At 39.4% G+C, this 14,242-nt stretch overlaps 1 protein-coding gene across 1 annotated transcript in view; it reads right to left on the reverse strand.

Annotated features, from left to right (window-relative positions):
- Positions 1-714: 714 nt before the first annotated feature.
- The window catches only part of CCDC85A (coiled-coil domain containing 85A), a 318,355-nt gene continuing 304,827 nt past the window's right edge, over positions 715-14,242 (reverse strand). The window contains 1 exon segment of the mRNA XM_088477559.1: positions 715-801. Coding sequence (XP_088333685.1) covers positions 715-801 — 87 coding nt within the window.

Genomic DNA, 14,242 nt, shown 5'->3' on the forward strand with positions numbered 1-14,242 from the left:
CATTATTTATAAAAAAATAAATAAATTAATAAAAGCTTGAGCACTTTGGCATGCCCACATTATAATTGTGCAGCACCATTTTTAGAATAAGTATACAGGTAGGAACAAAAAGGAAGCCTTTTTATTATACAATTTTAAAAGCTGTTATAATGGTCTAGTGTGTGAAGTATAAGATATTCTTTACGATATGGGAGATGAACTCCCGATGCCTCACATTAATAGTATTGTATTTTTTACAGTGTGAATAACAAATGAATACTTTTATCTCATAGTTTTAGTAATGTCAACTTACCATGACTGTTAATAATAGAATATTTAAGCATTTCTGTAGTGCTTCAATGTCTTTTTCAACTTCAGTAGGGTAAGTCTTTTACCAATGTATACATGTTACTGGACTGGATCATAGTTTCTAGTTAATGTTTATTTAGCTTTTGGTTTCAACCAACTGTGCCATTATCAGAAGATATTTTGTGTAATGTGCTTTAGCAACAGCACATTATGTGCCATTTATTCCAAAGGACATAATTGCAGCTTTAAAGGTAATCTTAGACAAGTTGTGCCAGTTTAATATATTTAATCTATGCAGTGATAAATTCAGACATCCCACTCTGCCTGGGGTTTAGCATTTGTGATTGTCTCTTTATTTGAGTTTATTTAATTGTCATTTTAACATTGTTCTTTATCTTCAGAGGGACTGTTAAATATTATTTTGTACTACATTGGTCCTTTATATTGATTGCCAGAGAGATGTCTAATTCCAGGACATGAACCTGCAGCATCTCCAAGTTTCCTCCACACAGCCTGGAAAAAAAGGAAATTGAAAACATTACTCAATTGTCAAATAAAATAGATTTAACTAAACTGTCACATACAGTCCTGGACAGTCATGCACCAAATCACACATACTGTATATGCTACTATAGCGTGTATTGCTGCACATGAGTATATGTACAGGTTACCTGTGCATATACAGAAGAGTAACTACTAAAATCATTTCATGGGTTAATCTGTCTTAGGGCTAGAAAATATTTTAAAATTAAGTTTTATATATAATAAAATGATAACAGGTTATGAATGAACAAAGTAGATAAAGCAAGTTGAAATGTATGCAATTAAATACAGTATTTGATACACTGACAAAAAGTAATTCAAGAGTTTAGATGATGGAAAATATGCTTCAAAATCCACAGCAATAATTTAATTTGCATTCAACTTACTTATAATGTATCATAATAAGGGGTCCATACCATAAGTTGATTAAATTGAAGAAAACCAAACATGTCTAGATTTATTTAAAGTAGTAAAATACTGTTTTAAATGTTTCTACTGTATATCTAGACTACAGAAGCAAATTTTAGATATATTTAGTGACCAAGTCACATAGTTAAACAGACTATACAATGGTATAGTTATAAAATATCTAGAATATATTATATGGCTAATGTTATTGGACAAGTCTTTCTCAAACCTAGTAAGGCAAAAAAATATATACTGTATGCTTGTCAACAATCAAAAGGTCGACAAGTAGTATATGGACCCCAGTAGGCAAGCGCCGCAATGTCGGCAAGTATAAATGGCTACTTACAACATTTTACACCCACCAGCAGTACAGCTTTACACATACTGAATTACCAGGAGCATGTAAAATATCATTAAATAGCATGAAGTAGCATTTTACACTTGCCAACATTGCGATGCCTACCTTCCAGGGACCACATACTGCTTGTCAACATTTTGATTGTCAACAAGCCACATACAATGTATCCCATGGAAAACATATGTCTAATCATGGAACACCTCACTTATAGACTGTAAAACAAGACAATGAGCAACAAAAAGAAAAACAGTCCATGGTTGTCATATTAGATATTGAAATATAGGCATTATTTTATAAATATGTCCTAAGAAAAGAAATGTACAGTAAAAAACTAACAAAATGGAACATTTTTATGAAATAGTTTACAGTGTGTTTTATAAAAATTTCTAAAATCAACTAAAATCTATCTTACATTCACTTTCAAAAACAAAACACTGCCACCACTAAAATTATTTAATACAATCCAAAAAGATTACTTGCATAAATGTAATAATACCTATGATAAGACTATCAGACATGTGATATCTTTAAAAGTACTGGATATTATTGAAAATAATTATTATGAAACTGCAGCACTAGACTCATGTAATGTAATCTCAGACCTAGGGGAAGGCTAGAAAGTTTCTTGCTGGCAATTTTAACCCCTAAAAATGACATTTTATAATATGATTTGTATTTTAATTTAATTCCTTTGTTTAAAAAAATTTAATTGTCCAAAAAAACATTTTTGACCTCATTGAAAGAGGTGGTTAAGAAAATGTATATTTAATGCGCCGATATACACTGGAACATGCCAAAAATAGAGTATGACATTAATTCCACTAGACTTGGTGTAATTTTCCTGATATTATATATATATATATATATATATATATATAAGATGCATGCTTTGGTTACAATGATATCAACAAGATACATCATTCCAATAGGTTTCTAATGTGAACTGTATATACCTGTATTGATACAGGCTATTCCACTCATTTACATTTTTACAAATGCACACAGAGATCTTCACAAAGATTTATTATGTGATGCATTCCACTAATTAATCCCAATTTCCCAGTATCCATATAGCTTTAAATTAGTTCCACCAATATATATCTTTCTGCTGAAAGGTATTTTAGTCAATCTTTTATGGTCACTTTTAACTGTTTGATTGAAAGATTATTTGCCTAATATGGTAACAGGTCACCTATGATTAAACAGTCTATACAATCATGAAACTATTAGTATCATAGTTTTCCTCATTAATTTATAATCACAAGAGAAAGATAAATAGATAGACAGATAGTTTACATCAGTAAGTGACAACAATGTTGTAGCATCTAAATTAAAATGTTTGTTAAGCAATGTAATAAAATATAAATAATTTATATATACAATAGCAATGGAGTTATTAAAAACATTAACTTTTGGAAAGTAATCAAAGATAAAGAATTATAGCAAGTAATAAAAAAATAGAAACAACAGGAACTACATAATATTAAATTTTACTAACTTGAAAATAAAACAATGATAAAGGAAACTGCATTTTTTTAGAATAATATACTAAGATTACACATTCATCCCAAAAATCACTCTGGTCACACAGCAATCTATTCCTTCCTATGCAATCTGTATCAGTTAATATGATGCATAAAACTATTGAGTCATCAATATCAAATTTTACTTGTAATTGATGTCTTAATTGCTAACCATTTTATTTAGTTTTAGTTTAAACTAGCTGGGATACCTGGCATTGCCCAGTTTGAAGACTAGACCCTGAAGTATAACTGCAGCCTTATTTACATTGTCCTCGCCTATAACATTGTTCCATTGATCCTGAAAAGGACCTCACTGTATGCTAACATGCATGCAAACAGTGGCGTAACTACCATGGATGCAAAGGGTGGGGCTGCTTTGGTGCCCGAGCTGCCTCTGTGGCCCGCCACTCCCCTTGCAACCAGTTACGCACACAAGGTGGGCCAGTCTTGTCAGGGCAGTTGAGGGGGTCCTGGGCATCAATGTTGATTTGGTGCCGGCCCGACAGCTGATTACAGCTGGCACAATGGCATTCAGTCATGGAGAGACTGCACCGCCAGTTCTGAGGCAATCAGAGCTTGCAGACCAGCAGCCAATCAGAAAATGGCGGCTCCTGATTGGCTGCTGGTCTACAAGCTCCTATTGGCTTGAGACTGGTGCCAGATTCAAATTGCGCCAATGCTGTCTGTGCATATCTGCCGCTGCCTACCAGACCACCAGTTGTAATTAGCTGGCTGTCTTGCCCCAAATCCACACCTGCTGATGGCTGATAGCACACAGGGTGAGGAGAGAGGCTGCTGGAGGGACAAGGGTAGGAGAGTTATAATGTGTAATGTGTAAGGGGCATTACTGTGTGGCATGTTATAAGGAGCATAATTGTGTAGCATAATGTGTAATGGGTACTACTATTGTGTGTAATAATGTGTTATATGGGGCACTACTACTATGTGGCATAATCTGTAAAGTGCATTACTGAGTGGTATAATTTGTAAGGGGCATTACTGTGTAGTGTAAGGTGCATTACTGTGTGGCATAATATATAAGGGGCACTACTACTGCATGGCATAATGTGTATAAGGGGTACTACTGTGTGGCATAACCTGATTGGGCTCTGTGTGGCATATCATGAATGGGCTCTGTGTGGGGGAAATGTATATGTATTTTTTACCTATGGGGGCCCTGTTAAGATCTTGCTATGTGGCCCACAAAGTTCTAGTTATGCCCTTGAATGCAAACACAGATTTAATATGAACTTGCATGAGTTCAAACCTAGGCAAAAACCTAATCCTGGTCAAAGTACACAACCATGCCAAACTTAGTGGAGCTAGGGCCAAAACTCTGGCCATGCATGAAGGACAAACAGACTGCAGACAGACAGAAAGATGCACTCTCTTGCTTATTATATAGATGTTTACATTGTATGAGATGTTTTAAAACTATAAGTAATAAAACCTCTTTGGAAATGGCAGAAAAATGTAGTAGCTAAATTTTTTAAAGAACTTAGCATATTCTTTGCAAAAAAATTCTACTTGTTCATGAAATAGAGATGGATGTATGTTGCTATATTTGCAGAAAATATGAATTTCTGTATCAGGTATGTGCTGAAATAAACAATTACACTTCTGCCCAAAGCAAATTCTGTTTCATCTAATGGTTATGAATCTTCACACTTAGAGAGTCAAATTGGGAAATGAAATAGTCATGCCATCAGGGGACAAGTACTGTAAGGGTGTATTTGTGTAACTGTGACCAAGGAAAGGAAAGAGAAATTGGGAAATGACTCTAAGTACATAGCACCGGGGATTAATGAGCTGCAGTATCAGCAAGAGACCCAGAGTACGGAATGATCTGATGAGAAAACAAGGTACCTGGTCAGCTGAAAATGTGTTCTACTATATCCACCTCAGACTTAACAAAATCCAAAAGTATAGTAGTTGACATCTAAGGATGGAACAAAGGAGGAAGAGTCTCCATGCTAACGTCCATAGTAATTAACAACAAGGGAGATTATTCTAGTCATTAGTACCATAGGCAGCTCTTGTGTTGCCTATGGATCCTCTGCAGAACCAGAAAAAAGGCTATAAATGACTCAGTTCTGATCTATAAACCTGTGCTAAAGAAGTGTAAAGGCAGCATTCAGATAAAAATCAATTTACAAACTAATTAAGCTTTTTGGAGAATGGTATTTAAAACAACATATGACCTGCACAGGCGTGCCAGATAGCCTCCTATTAATGTAGGGTCATATTATTAAAAGTATAAATCAGCACAATGTATAAATCTATATTTGACACTGGCATTTACAAACATTGTGTATATTTAGAATTGTATGAGCCCTTGTTTATAGAATTCACATACTTTCTTATATGTTGTTGACATAATGGGCTCTGATGGACTTCCTTTGCTGTCATGTAACTGTACCTCCTGATTTGAGGCACATGATCATGGGTACATAAGCACATTGGGTCTTTCACTGGACAAATTTAGTTTCAATATGTGAATTGGGGTATCCTCCATAGATATCACCTCTATTTGACTCTTTTTTCTAGGAATCGACTGAATAAGATTTTTGATCCAGTCCATTTTCCTTTCTGACCCTCGCACTGGTTCTTTCCAACATCCCACCATAGCACAGCTTCTCTTAACTGCTCTTATCTATTTGCTTCTCTCCTTTGATAGCATGGAGACATCATTACATCCCATTCACAATGCCTAGGATGTCGGGAGTCTGTCTTCATAAAGTCACATCCAGGTTCAGTACTGTACCATGCTGAAGTGTGTGGTCCTGTGAAGTCTCATATAAAGCTAAATAGCAGTTTGGCGTCCTCCTCAGTCTTGTGCACTGGTTACAACTTTGACTCTGAAGACTGCAATCAGGATTCAATAGATGCAGTGAACCAAGAGATCAAGGTGAGAAGTTATAGTTTAACGCAACTAAAAATGTATTACCACAGCCCCAAAACATGCAGGTCACTAGGGCTACACACACATTACAAATAGATAAGTAATATTCTTTAATTGCTATTTCCTCCATAAACATGGATTTCCTCATTGAGGACCTTGTGTGACATAACATAAATGACAATTACTCGTTCTAGAAAGCAATGAATTCCTGGGTCCCCCCAAAAAAAATTGTATGAGAATTCCCGAAGGGTCAATGGAATTAACTTGAAATTACAAGTAAAAAAAGAAAATACAAGAAAGGCTCCAGGCGCGCAGACATTTAAAAAAAATGCTTAAGAAAGTTATTCCATATTTTGTGTGTTTTTGTTTTATACTCTCAGCATTATTTGTATACTATATTTCTGTTTTTCTGAGACTTTGTGAGACATATTGTTTACATCGGCAAGTGTGTACCCACTATGTTGGCTCTTGTGGTCGTATATTGCATCGACAGATCTGCAGTACATGCTGCTCAATCTGTCAATGTGATGAACAATGCCAGGCAGGTGAATGGAGCCAGTGCCCCACGTATCAGGCACTTGGGCCCCGGATCATGTAATGTGTACCAGATGGCCCGATATGTCGGCAGTTCGGCCGTCGCATTGCTGGGTTCACACATCTGTAAGTGTGTACCCAGCTTTAGTCATTATAATTTTTTAATGTTTCTCAAAATCCATGTTGGTCTGTGGATCAATCAATAAAAAGCATTATAAACAAAGAAAGTGCACATTTTTGACCTTATGGGTTGTTGCAAGTAAATCGATCATATATAACTCAAAGGAAGCATGCGCAGGAAACATACATATACAGTATATGTGGGATGTAGTTAATAATCGCAACAGCTGGCATCCCGATCATAAGAGACTGGAGGCAAGTATGTATGAGCTGTGGTGGGGGGGTTAGGTTTAGGTACGTCCTGGGGGGACTTAGAGCTAGGCACCCCCCAGGTAGGGTAAGGGTTAGGGGGAGGAGAGTGGTTAGCATTAGGCTCCTCTCCTCCTGTCAGACTTCCACCGGTATTTCAATCCCATTCCATACACATCTCTTAGAGTGCACCTGGTTTGACATTAGACATCACTATCAGTGCATTCTTGTACTGGGGCTGATTCAGAGGTGCATGCTATGTCAATGCCACACGCAAGCGGCCAATGATTTCAGTCTGCGCATTTGTTGTAGTCACACTGCCTATGCAGCCTGATGGTTACCGCCAAAAGACAGTGTGAATTTGGATACAGAGAGAGGCAATTTCAGTGGGCATTTCTGCTTAATATGCACAGTGGCGGATTAGTGCCACACTTGGTGGGTGTCTCTGTATGTATGTGTGAATCCTATTGGCTGCAGTATTAGCATAAAGATGCAGTCCTGCTGCTGCAAAAGACCAGGGCCGGATTAAGGCTTGTGGGGGCCCCAGGGCAACTATGTTGTTGGGGCCCCCTCCAAGCCACACAGCCTGCCCCCCTCCCCGAGAGCCCCACACAGAGCCTACCCCCGGCCACATGAAGACAGGGGCAAACGTAGTTTTTTATTTTTTTGGGGGGGAGGGGGCCTGAATATAAATTTGACATATATATATATATTCATACACTCACACATAAATAGTATACACACACTAATATATATATATATACACATTAACACATGCACACTAAAACATATATACACATACACACTAACACATACACATTATACACATAACACATACTGTATACACCATGACACATATACACACAGAATCACATACATACATATACATACACACATACGCTGAAACAGTACACAAACATACCTTCACTTGCTGTAGCAGCAGCTGCAGGACCAGTCCTGGTTGCAACAGGGACCGGGAACCTCGATCCATTAGGCCCCGCCCCCTTGAGGTCATGCAGTGACTTGTGGGTGAATGGTGGCGGGGCTTGTCATATTGGCTCGACCTCCCAATGTTGTGTGATGGGAGGTTTTCTAAGTACGCAGAAACCCCCCTGCATCTGCTAGCGTGGACTCTGTGGAGCCGGCCCCTCTCATCCCTAGAAGAAAGCTGATGCAGCAGCACTAACTGTGCTGCTGTATTAAGTAGAACAGCCGATGCTGTGCAACCTGGGAAAAGGTGTCGCTGGACACCTGTTCTCTGCAGGGTCACATCAACCCTGTGTGGGGGCCCCTCTTTGTATGGGGGCCCCAGGACGACTGCCCCTGTCGCCCCTCCCTTAATCCGGTCCTGCAAAAGACGGAGTCGTGGCTGCAATAGCATGCACCTCTGATTCGGTCCCGCTAGGTGCAAATCATATGGTTCCTAAAAGGCATATTTTCTCTTCTACATCTATATCTGCATAGCCAGCATTAAAGTGAACATGCCCTCACTGAACTTTGCCGTTATAACCCAATCGAAATGCTCATGACTCTCTATTGTAAATTCTTGTGTGTGCCCATTTTCAGAGCTTTCATAAAATAACTAATCCACAGACTGGTGCATTTGCCACTTTGTTTGTCAGAGTAAATAATAATAATATGAATAAAATTTTATATTACAAAGCAAAAGTCAGTGCTTGCTGCATCACTCATTTTAATATGCATTTTACATTCATATTTAAATACGGAAACAAATGGTTATAAAACGGTATTTGGTCAGATTGTCGACAGTGACAATAATAACATAATGTTAACACCAGAATGTCGACATTTATGTTGTAGACATGGATAAAATGTCAACACCATCAATGCCGACACCTAGCAAGTGTTCACGATGGACAGAATGTCAACATACTAAATTAAATGATGACAATGTCAAAATGTCGACGTTACAGTAGCAATAGGGTAAGGGTTAGTGCTAGATTTAAAGTTAGGGGTTAGGATTAAGGTTAGAGATACTTACCCTAAAACCACAGTGTTGACATTCTGACAATGTCGACATTTCATCAGTATCGACATGCTGAATGTCAATGTTAACATTATGACTATGTCAGTTTTCTCATGTCGATATTATGAAAGTCTAGATCATGAATGTCGATCTATATACCAAACCCATTTAAAACTGTCACAAACATTCACTTCTGCTTTAAATATTCAAATAAATATTACTGCAAACAAAAGTCTTTTCAGATTTGCTGTTTAAAAAAAATGTTTCATAGCAAAGTATTCCTATTTATTTCAAACTGTTACTTCTCAAAGCAAAACCAACTTTCCCATGAATATTTATTTTGAAATTAATACATTCCTCCAGGGTCTGCCACTTTCTTCTCTTTCATTTGAAGTATTAGTATCATTACCTCTGCAGCACAAGTTTTAGTACTGGCTGTTAGAAGCTCAAGAATCAGCAACATATGTTCTATTATGGAAACATCCTTTAGCTTCTTTCACCCTAAAAGTATGAATATTTTGCTCATTAGTGTTCATGGTAGCCGCTAAATTTATAACCATATTTAGTGTCGCAGAATGCAGTAAACAATCAACAGTGGAAACAAATTGCATATATTGTATATTAAAACAGGCTATCTAATGAACTATGGCAAAGAGAAAGCCATTACAGCAGAAGTTCTTAACCTCTTTTGCCCAAAGTCGAGATAATGTCTAGTCGTTTGAGGGATCCTTGGTTCATTTTTTTTAATTAATGCTCTTTAGTTACTTTAATGTTACTGTAGCTATACTATAATTTTTATGATTTAACAATATGTATATTTTATTATTGCTTATTAGCAGTAAGTATTAGGAAGTTAGTTTGCTGTAATATCATTAAACTATAATAAATAATATTTATTTTTATACCATAGTTTTGCAGTAAAAGGCTCTTAATGACCTTCCTGAAACAGCATAGAAAATATTTTTAAGTTGCAACCAACAGCCTTAAAGTCCACCTATTTTAAATAATCTATGGCAGGGGTAATAATTAAAACATAATAAAGATAGAACTTAGGTAATTTAACATAAAGATTTGTACTTTTTTAATGTGGAATTTACAATCAGGTACTTGATATACAACTTGGGTGGCGGCACAGCCAGTATGGCCGCATTTTAGTTTGCTCTGTATCTGGCTCTTCACCAACTTGTACTTTAAGCTGGGTACACACCTTAATGATGATGCGACCCAGCGATGTGACGAGCAGTGGAACAATACATCACATGTGAAAATGTACAGTTACATGCTGTGTGTAACTGTACCGCATTGTTCATTGCATCGTTCTGTCTGATGTGCAGCATAGCAGATGGGATGATGTGATGAACGACCACCGGAAATGATTCATTGGGTGTGCACACTATACAATGTGTACAATATATTGCTCCAATCTTTGTCAAAATTATATACAGTATATTGTATTATACATTGTATAATGTGTTCCAAACTTTAGCCTTGTTGAGGATTGTTTTCTTATTCCTCCTGTTGGCTACTGGCTTCAGGCATAGATGCAAATCTGTTTGGGTTTCCCTGGGAGTCGTCCCTTTGAGGGTAGAGGTGGCAAGAAGTGCACACTATGGATGGGAGCTACCTTCTTGCATACTGGGACTACTGCTGACTACTGCTGACTGTCCAGCGCTCTGTTTTCTTTACCTGACTGCAGCAGACCACTGAAATGGACCCACCATCACCTTTCCCTAGGAGTCAGCACTGCAATGTGTGGGAATGCTCGGCTGTTATCGCTTGAAACATATGTTGCCATTTGGGGCTCCTTTCTCACCCTCTCCACGCAACAAAACTGTTGCCGGCCATTTTGAACTGGCATATCCTACTGGTCATTTATGGAATTGTCCAGGGCCAAGAGGTGCTTTCCACTTTCTCAATCTCCTACAGTATGTGTCCTAGAACTGCCCTGCCTAGACTCCCTGCTAGGATCTATTTGCCTGCACTTTTACTGTGACTCTCCTATTTACCCTTCCTTGAAGTGGTGCTTTCTTGTTTGCCCTCCTTGGAGTGACTTTTGTCAGTGTTAGCAGCCCTCCTCTTTTTCCTGTGGGATTTACTGTCTCACTGAGTCAATGTTTCTCCACTACTTCTCCTCGGACAGCTTGCCATCAGACCTTCATATGTTCAAAGTGGGTATCTCCTCATTACAGCATCTCCTGCACCTGCCTGATCTGTGTTATACACTTGTACCATCTAATCTTTCAAGCTTGAGACATCCAGGAGATACTCTGTGCCAGAAGCTCAACTGCTAGATCAGATTAATCATAAAAAGGAGGGAATTGAGAGAGATAAATGTATTCCCCCCTATGTAATCAAGCATATATAGTTATAAATAATACTGATCTCTGATTATTGCTTTAATATCTTATGAACTAATAACCTTTGCTGGGAATGTGTGTTTCTGCATGTTCCCCTTTGTTTAGGATCAGCTGATTTAATCTGTGGGTTATTTCCCCTGCTGTCTCATCTAGAAATTTATAGATGTTTATAAATTAACAAAAGTCTTGGTGTCATATGCTTAAGGTTTAAGACCATCTCAAAAGAGGAAGTGCACTAGACTCTGGAAATACCCTTGTATCTAAAGATTAGTATGTGTCTTACTTCTCCGAACCACATCCTGTTTTCTGTAACAAATGAGATACTGTGTGTTTTACAAGAATCTGCTATATTAACCCCATCGGAATAAATGAGCTTTCAGTCTCAATCTCTTAAACATGACTTGCTGTTTAATTCATTGGGGTTCCCAGTCGACTGGTAAGGGGGAAACACAGAACTGACAATCGAAGGGACTTGGTAGTGAAACATCTCCTGCAGTCTTGCCTTGCTGGGCTTCTGCGGAGGTGGCCATGCCAGTCTGGTGCTCCTTGACTGGCCTGGCATTCTCCTTTAACATAACTTGGCCCTACACTTGCCCTACCATATCATCCTTGTGATCTGGGTCAGCTGTGTTTCTGCTTTCCAGCCTTTCCTCTTGTGTCTGGAGATGGTGCATCTAGCCATGAGCAGGCTGCAGGTGGACACATCAAAGGACCAGAGAATACTAGCACTGAATCAAGTGATGTCATCATCAGCCACCTGCAGACTGCGCAGGATGGCTGCCCATTTTTGATCTATGTCCAGAGGACTAACCTATATTGTTTTGTTTTGGAGGTAGATATCTGCTTTTTTTGTTACTACAGTATTATTAACCTCAATAACATTAATTTCCAGTAAATTTTGACCACCTCGCACAATATTGTTCACCAACAAAGGCCAAACCAACTCACAAGTACGTTCAATAGTAGACAATACAACACAGGAATTTACAAAATATCATACATGGAATATCCTTGCTCAAAACAATTAGTTATAGGTAACAAGCAGGAAACAAAAAAAACCCTAAACCACATATAAATAGCAACAGCAGACATAAATGCCCCCTACACTAGTGGACATGCCCCCAGCACATGCCTATTCTCAGTGCCCAATCTGTATTTTCCTCCTGGGGGTGCTGGGCCACCGATGATTGGCCCATGTAAAGCCCCATTCAATCAGCCTATTGTTGAGCAGTTCCCCAAAATCTCTGCAACCATTAAAATCAGTGCTCCATACCTGCAAGTCAGAAACACCGCAGGTCGGATACGGTGCAGGGTACAGTGCGGGTCGGATACAGTGTAGGTCAGATACAGTGTGGGTTGGATACAGTGTGAGTTGGTTACAGTGCGATACAGTGAGGGTGGGATACAGTTCAGGACACAGTATGGATTGGATACAGTGCAGGTCAGATACAGTGTGGGATAAAGTGTGGGTCTGATATAGTGCATGATACAGTGTGGATTGGATACAGTGCAGGCCGGATACAGTGTGTTATATAGTGTGGGTTGAATACAGTGCAGGTCGGATACAGTGCAGGCTACAGTGTGTGTCAGTTACAGCGCAGGCTGAATACAGTGCAGTTTATAGTGCAGGTCGTATACAGTGTGGGTTGAATATAGTGCGGGTCGGATACAGTGCGGGATACATAGTGAGTTGGATGCAGTGCAGGTCAGATATAGTGTTGGATACAGTGTGGGCTGGATACAGTGTGAGTTAGTTACAGTGCAGGTCGGATACAGTGTGGGATACAGTGTGAGTCTGATATAGTGCGGGATACAGTGTGAGTTGAATACAGTGCAGGGTGCAGTGAGAGTCGGTTACAGTGCGGGTCTGATATAGTGTGGGATAGAGTGTGGGTTGAATACAGTGCAGGGTGCAGTGTGAGTCAGTTACAGTGTGGGTCGCATACAGTGTGGGATACAGTGTGGGTCTGATATAGTGCGGGATACAGTGTGGGTTGAATACAGTGCAGGGTACAGTGTGGGTCTGATATAGTGTGGGATACAGTTTGGGTTGAATACAGTGCGGGTTGGATACAGTGCGGTATACAGTGTGAGTCTGATATAGTGCGGGATACAGTTTGGGTTGAATACAGTGCAGGGTGCAGTGTGAGTCGGTTACAGTGCGGGTCTGATATAGTGTGGGATAGAGTGTGGGTTGAATACAGTGCAGGGTGCAGTGTGAGTCAGTTACAGTGTGGGTCGGATACAGTGTGGGATACAGTGCGGGTCTGATATAGTGCGGGATACAGTGTGGGTTGAATACAGTGCAGGGTACAGTGCGGGTCTGATATAGTGCGGGATACAGTTTGGGTTGAATACAGTGTGGGTTGGATACAGTGCGGGATACATAGTGGGTTGGATGCAGTTCAGGTCAGATATAGCATTGGATACAGTGTGGGTTGAATACAGTGCAGGGTACAGTGCGGGTCTGATATAGTGCGGGATATAGGACCTCATTCAGAGTCGGTCGAAGCGGCTGCATGGTCGTACGGGAAAAGGGGACGGATATTCAAATGATTCCCTCGCAAGTTGCGTCCCTAAGTTCGGATCGGTAGCTGGCCGACCAAGGGGAGGAAGCGGTCGGAATGAAAAAAATTATGCCCCCTTTTCGTACGCATTGCACGTAATTTCCGGGCATATAAGGATTAATCGAGACCATCGGGAACCATCGAAACTGGTCGCAGAGCTTAAGGTTGACCATACCCTCTCTTAAGCTCTACGATCATGTCAGTGTAAAAACCTCCCATGTCACATGTGCCATGACGCTACTTTGTTAACTATGCACTCCCATAAACCGTATGCACTCCCATAAAACGCTGTTCGCATAATTAGGCACGCCTGCGTTCGGATCTCCACTCCCCCGTTTTCAAGCACCTTCCCCTGTTACCACCCACAAACGCCTCATTCTGTCACTCAAACTACCGACCTGGCTTT

The sequence above is a fragment of the Taudactylus pleione genome, unplaced genomic scaffold (assembly GCF_031769625.1).
Source record: "Taudactylus pleione unplaced genomic scaffold, aTauple2 ptg000201l, whole genome shotgun sequence".
Lineage (NCBI taxonomy): Eukaryota > Metazoa > Chordata > Amphibia > Anura > Myobatrachidae > Taudactylus > Taudactylus pleione.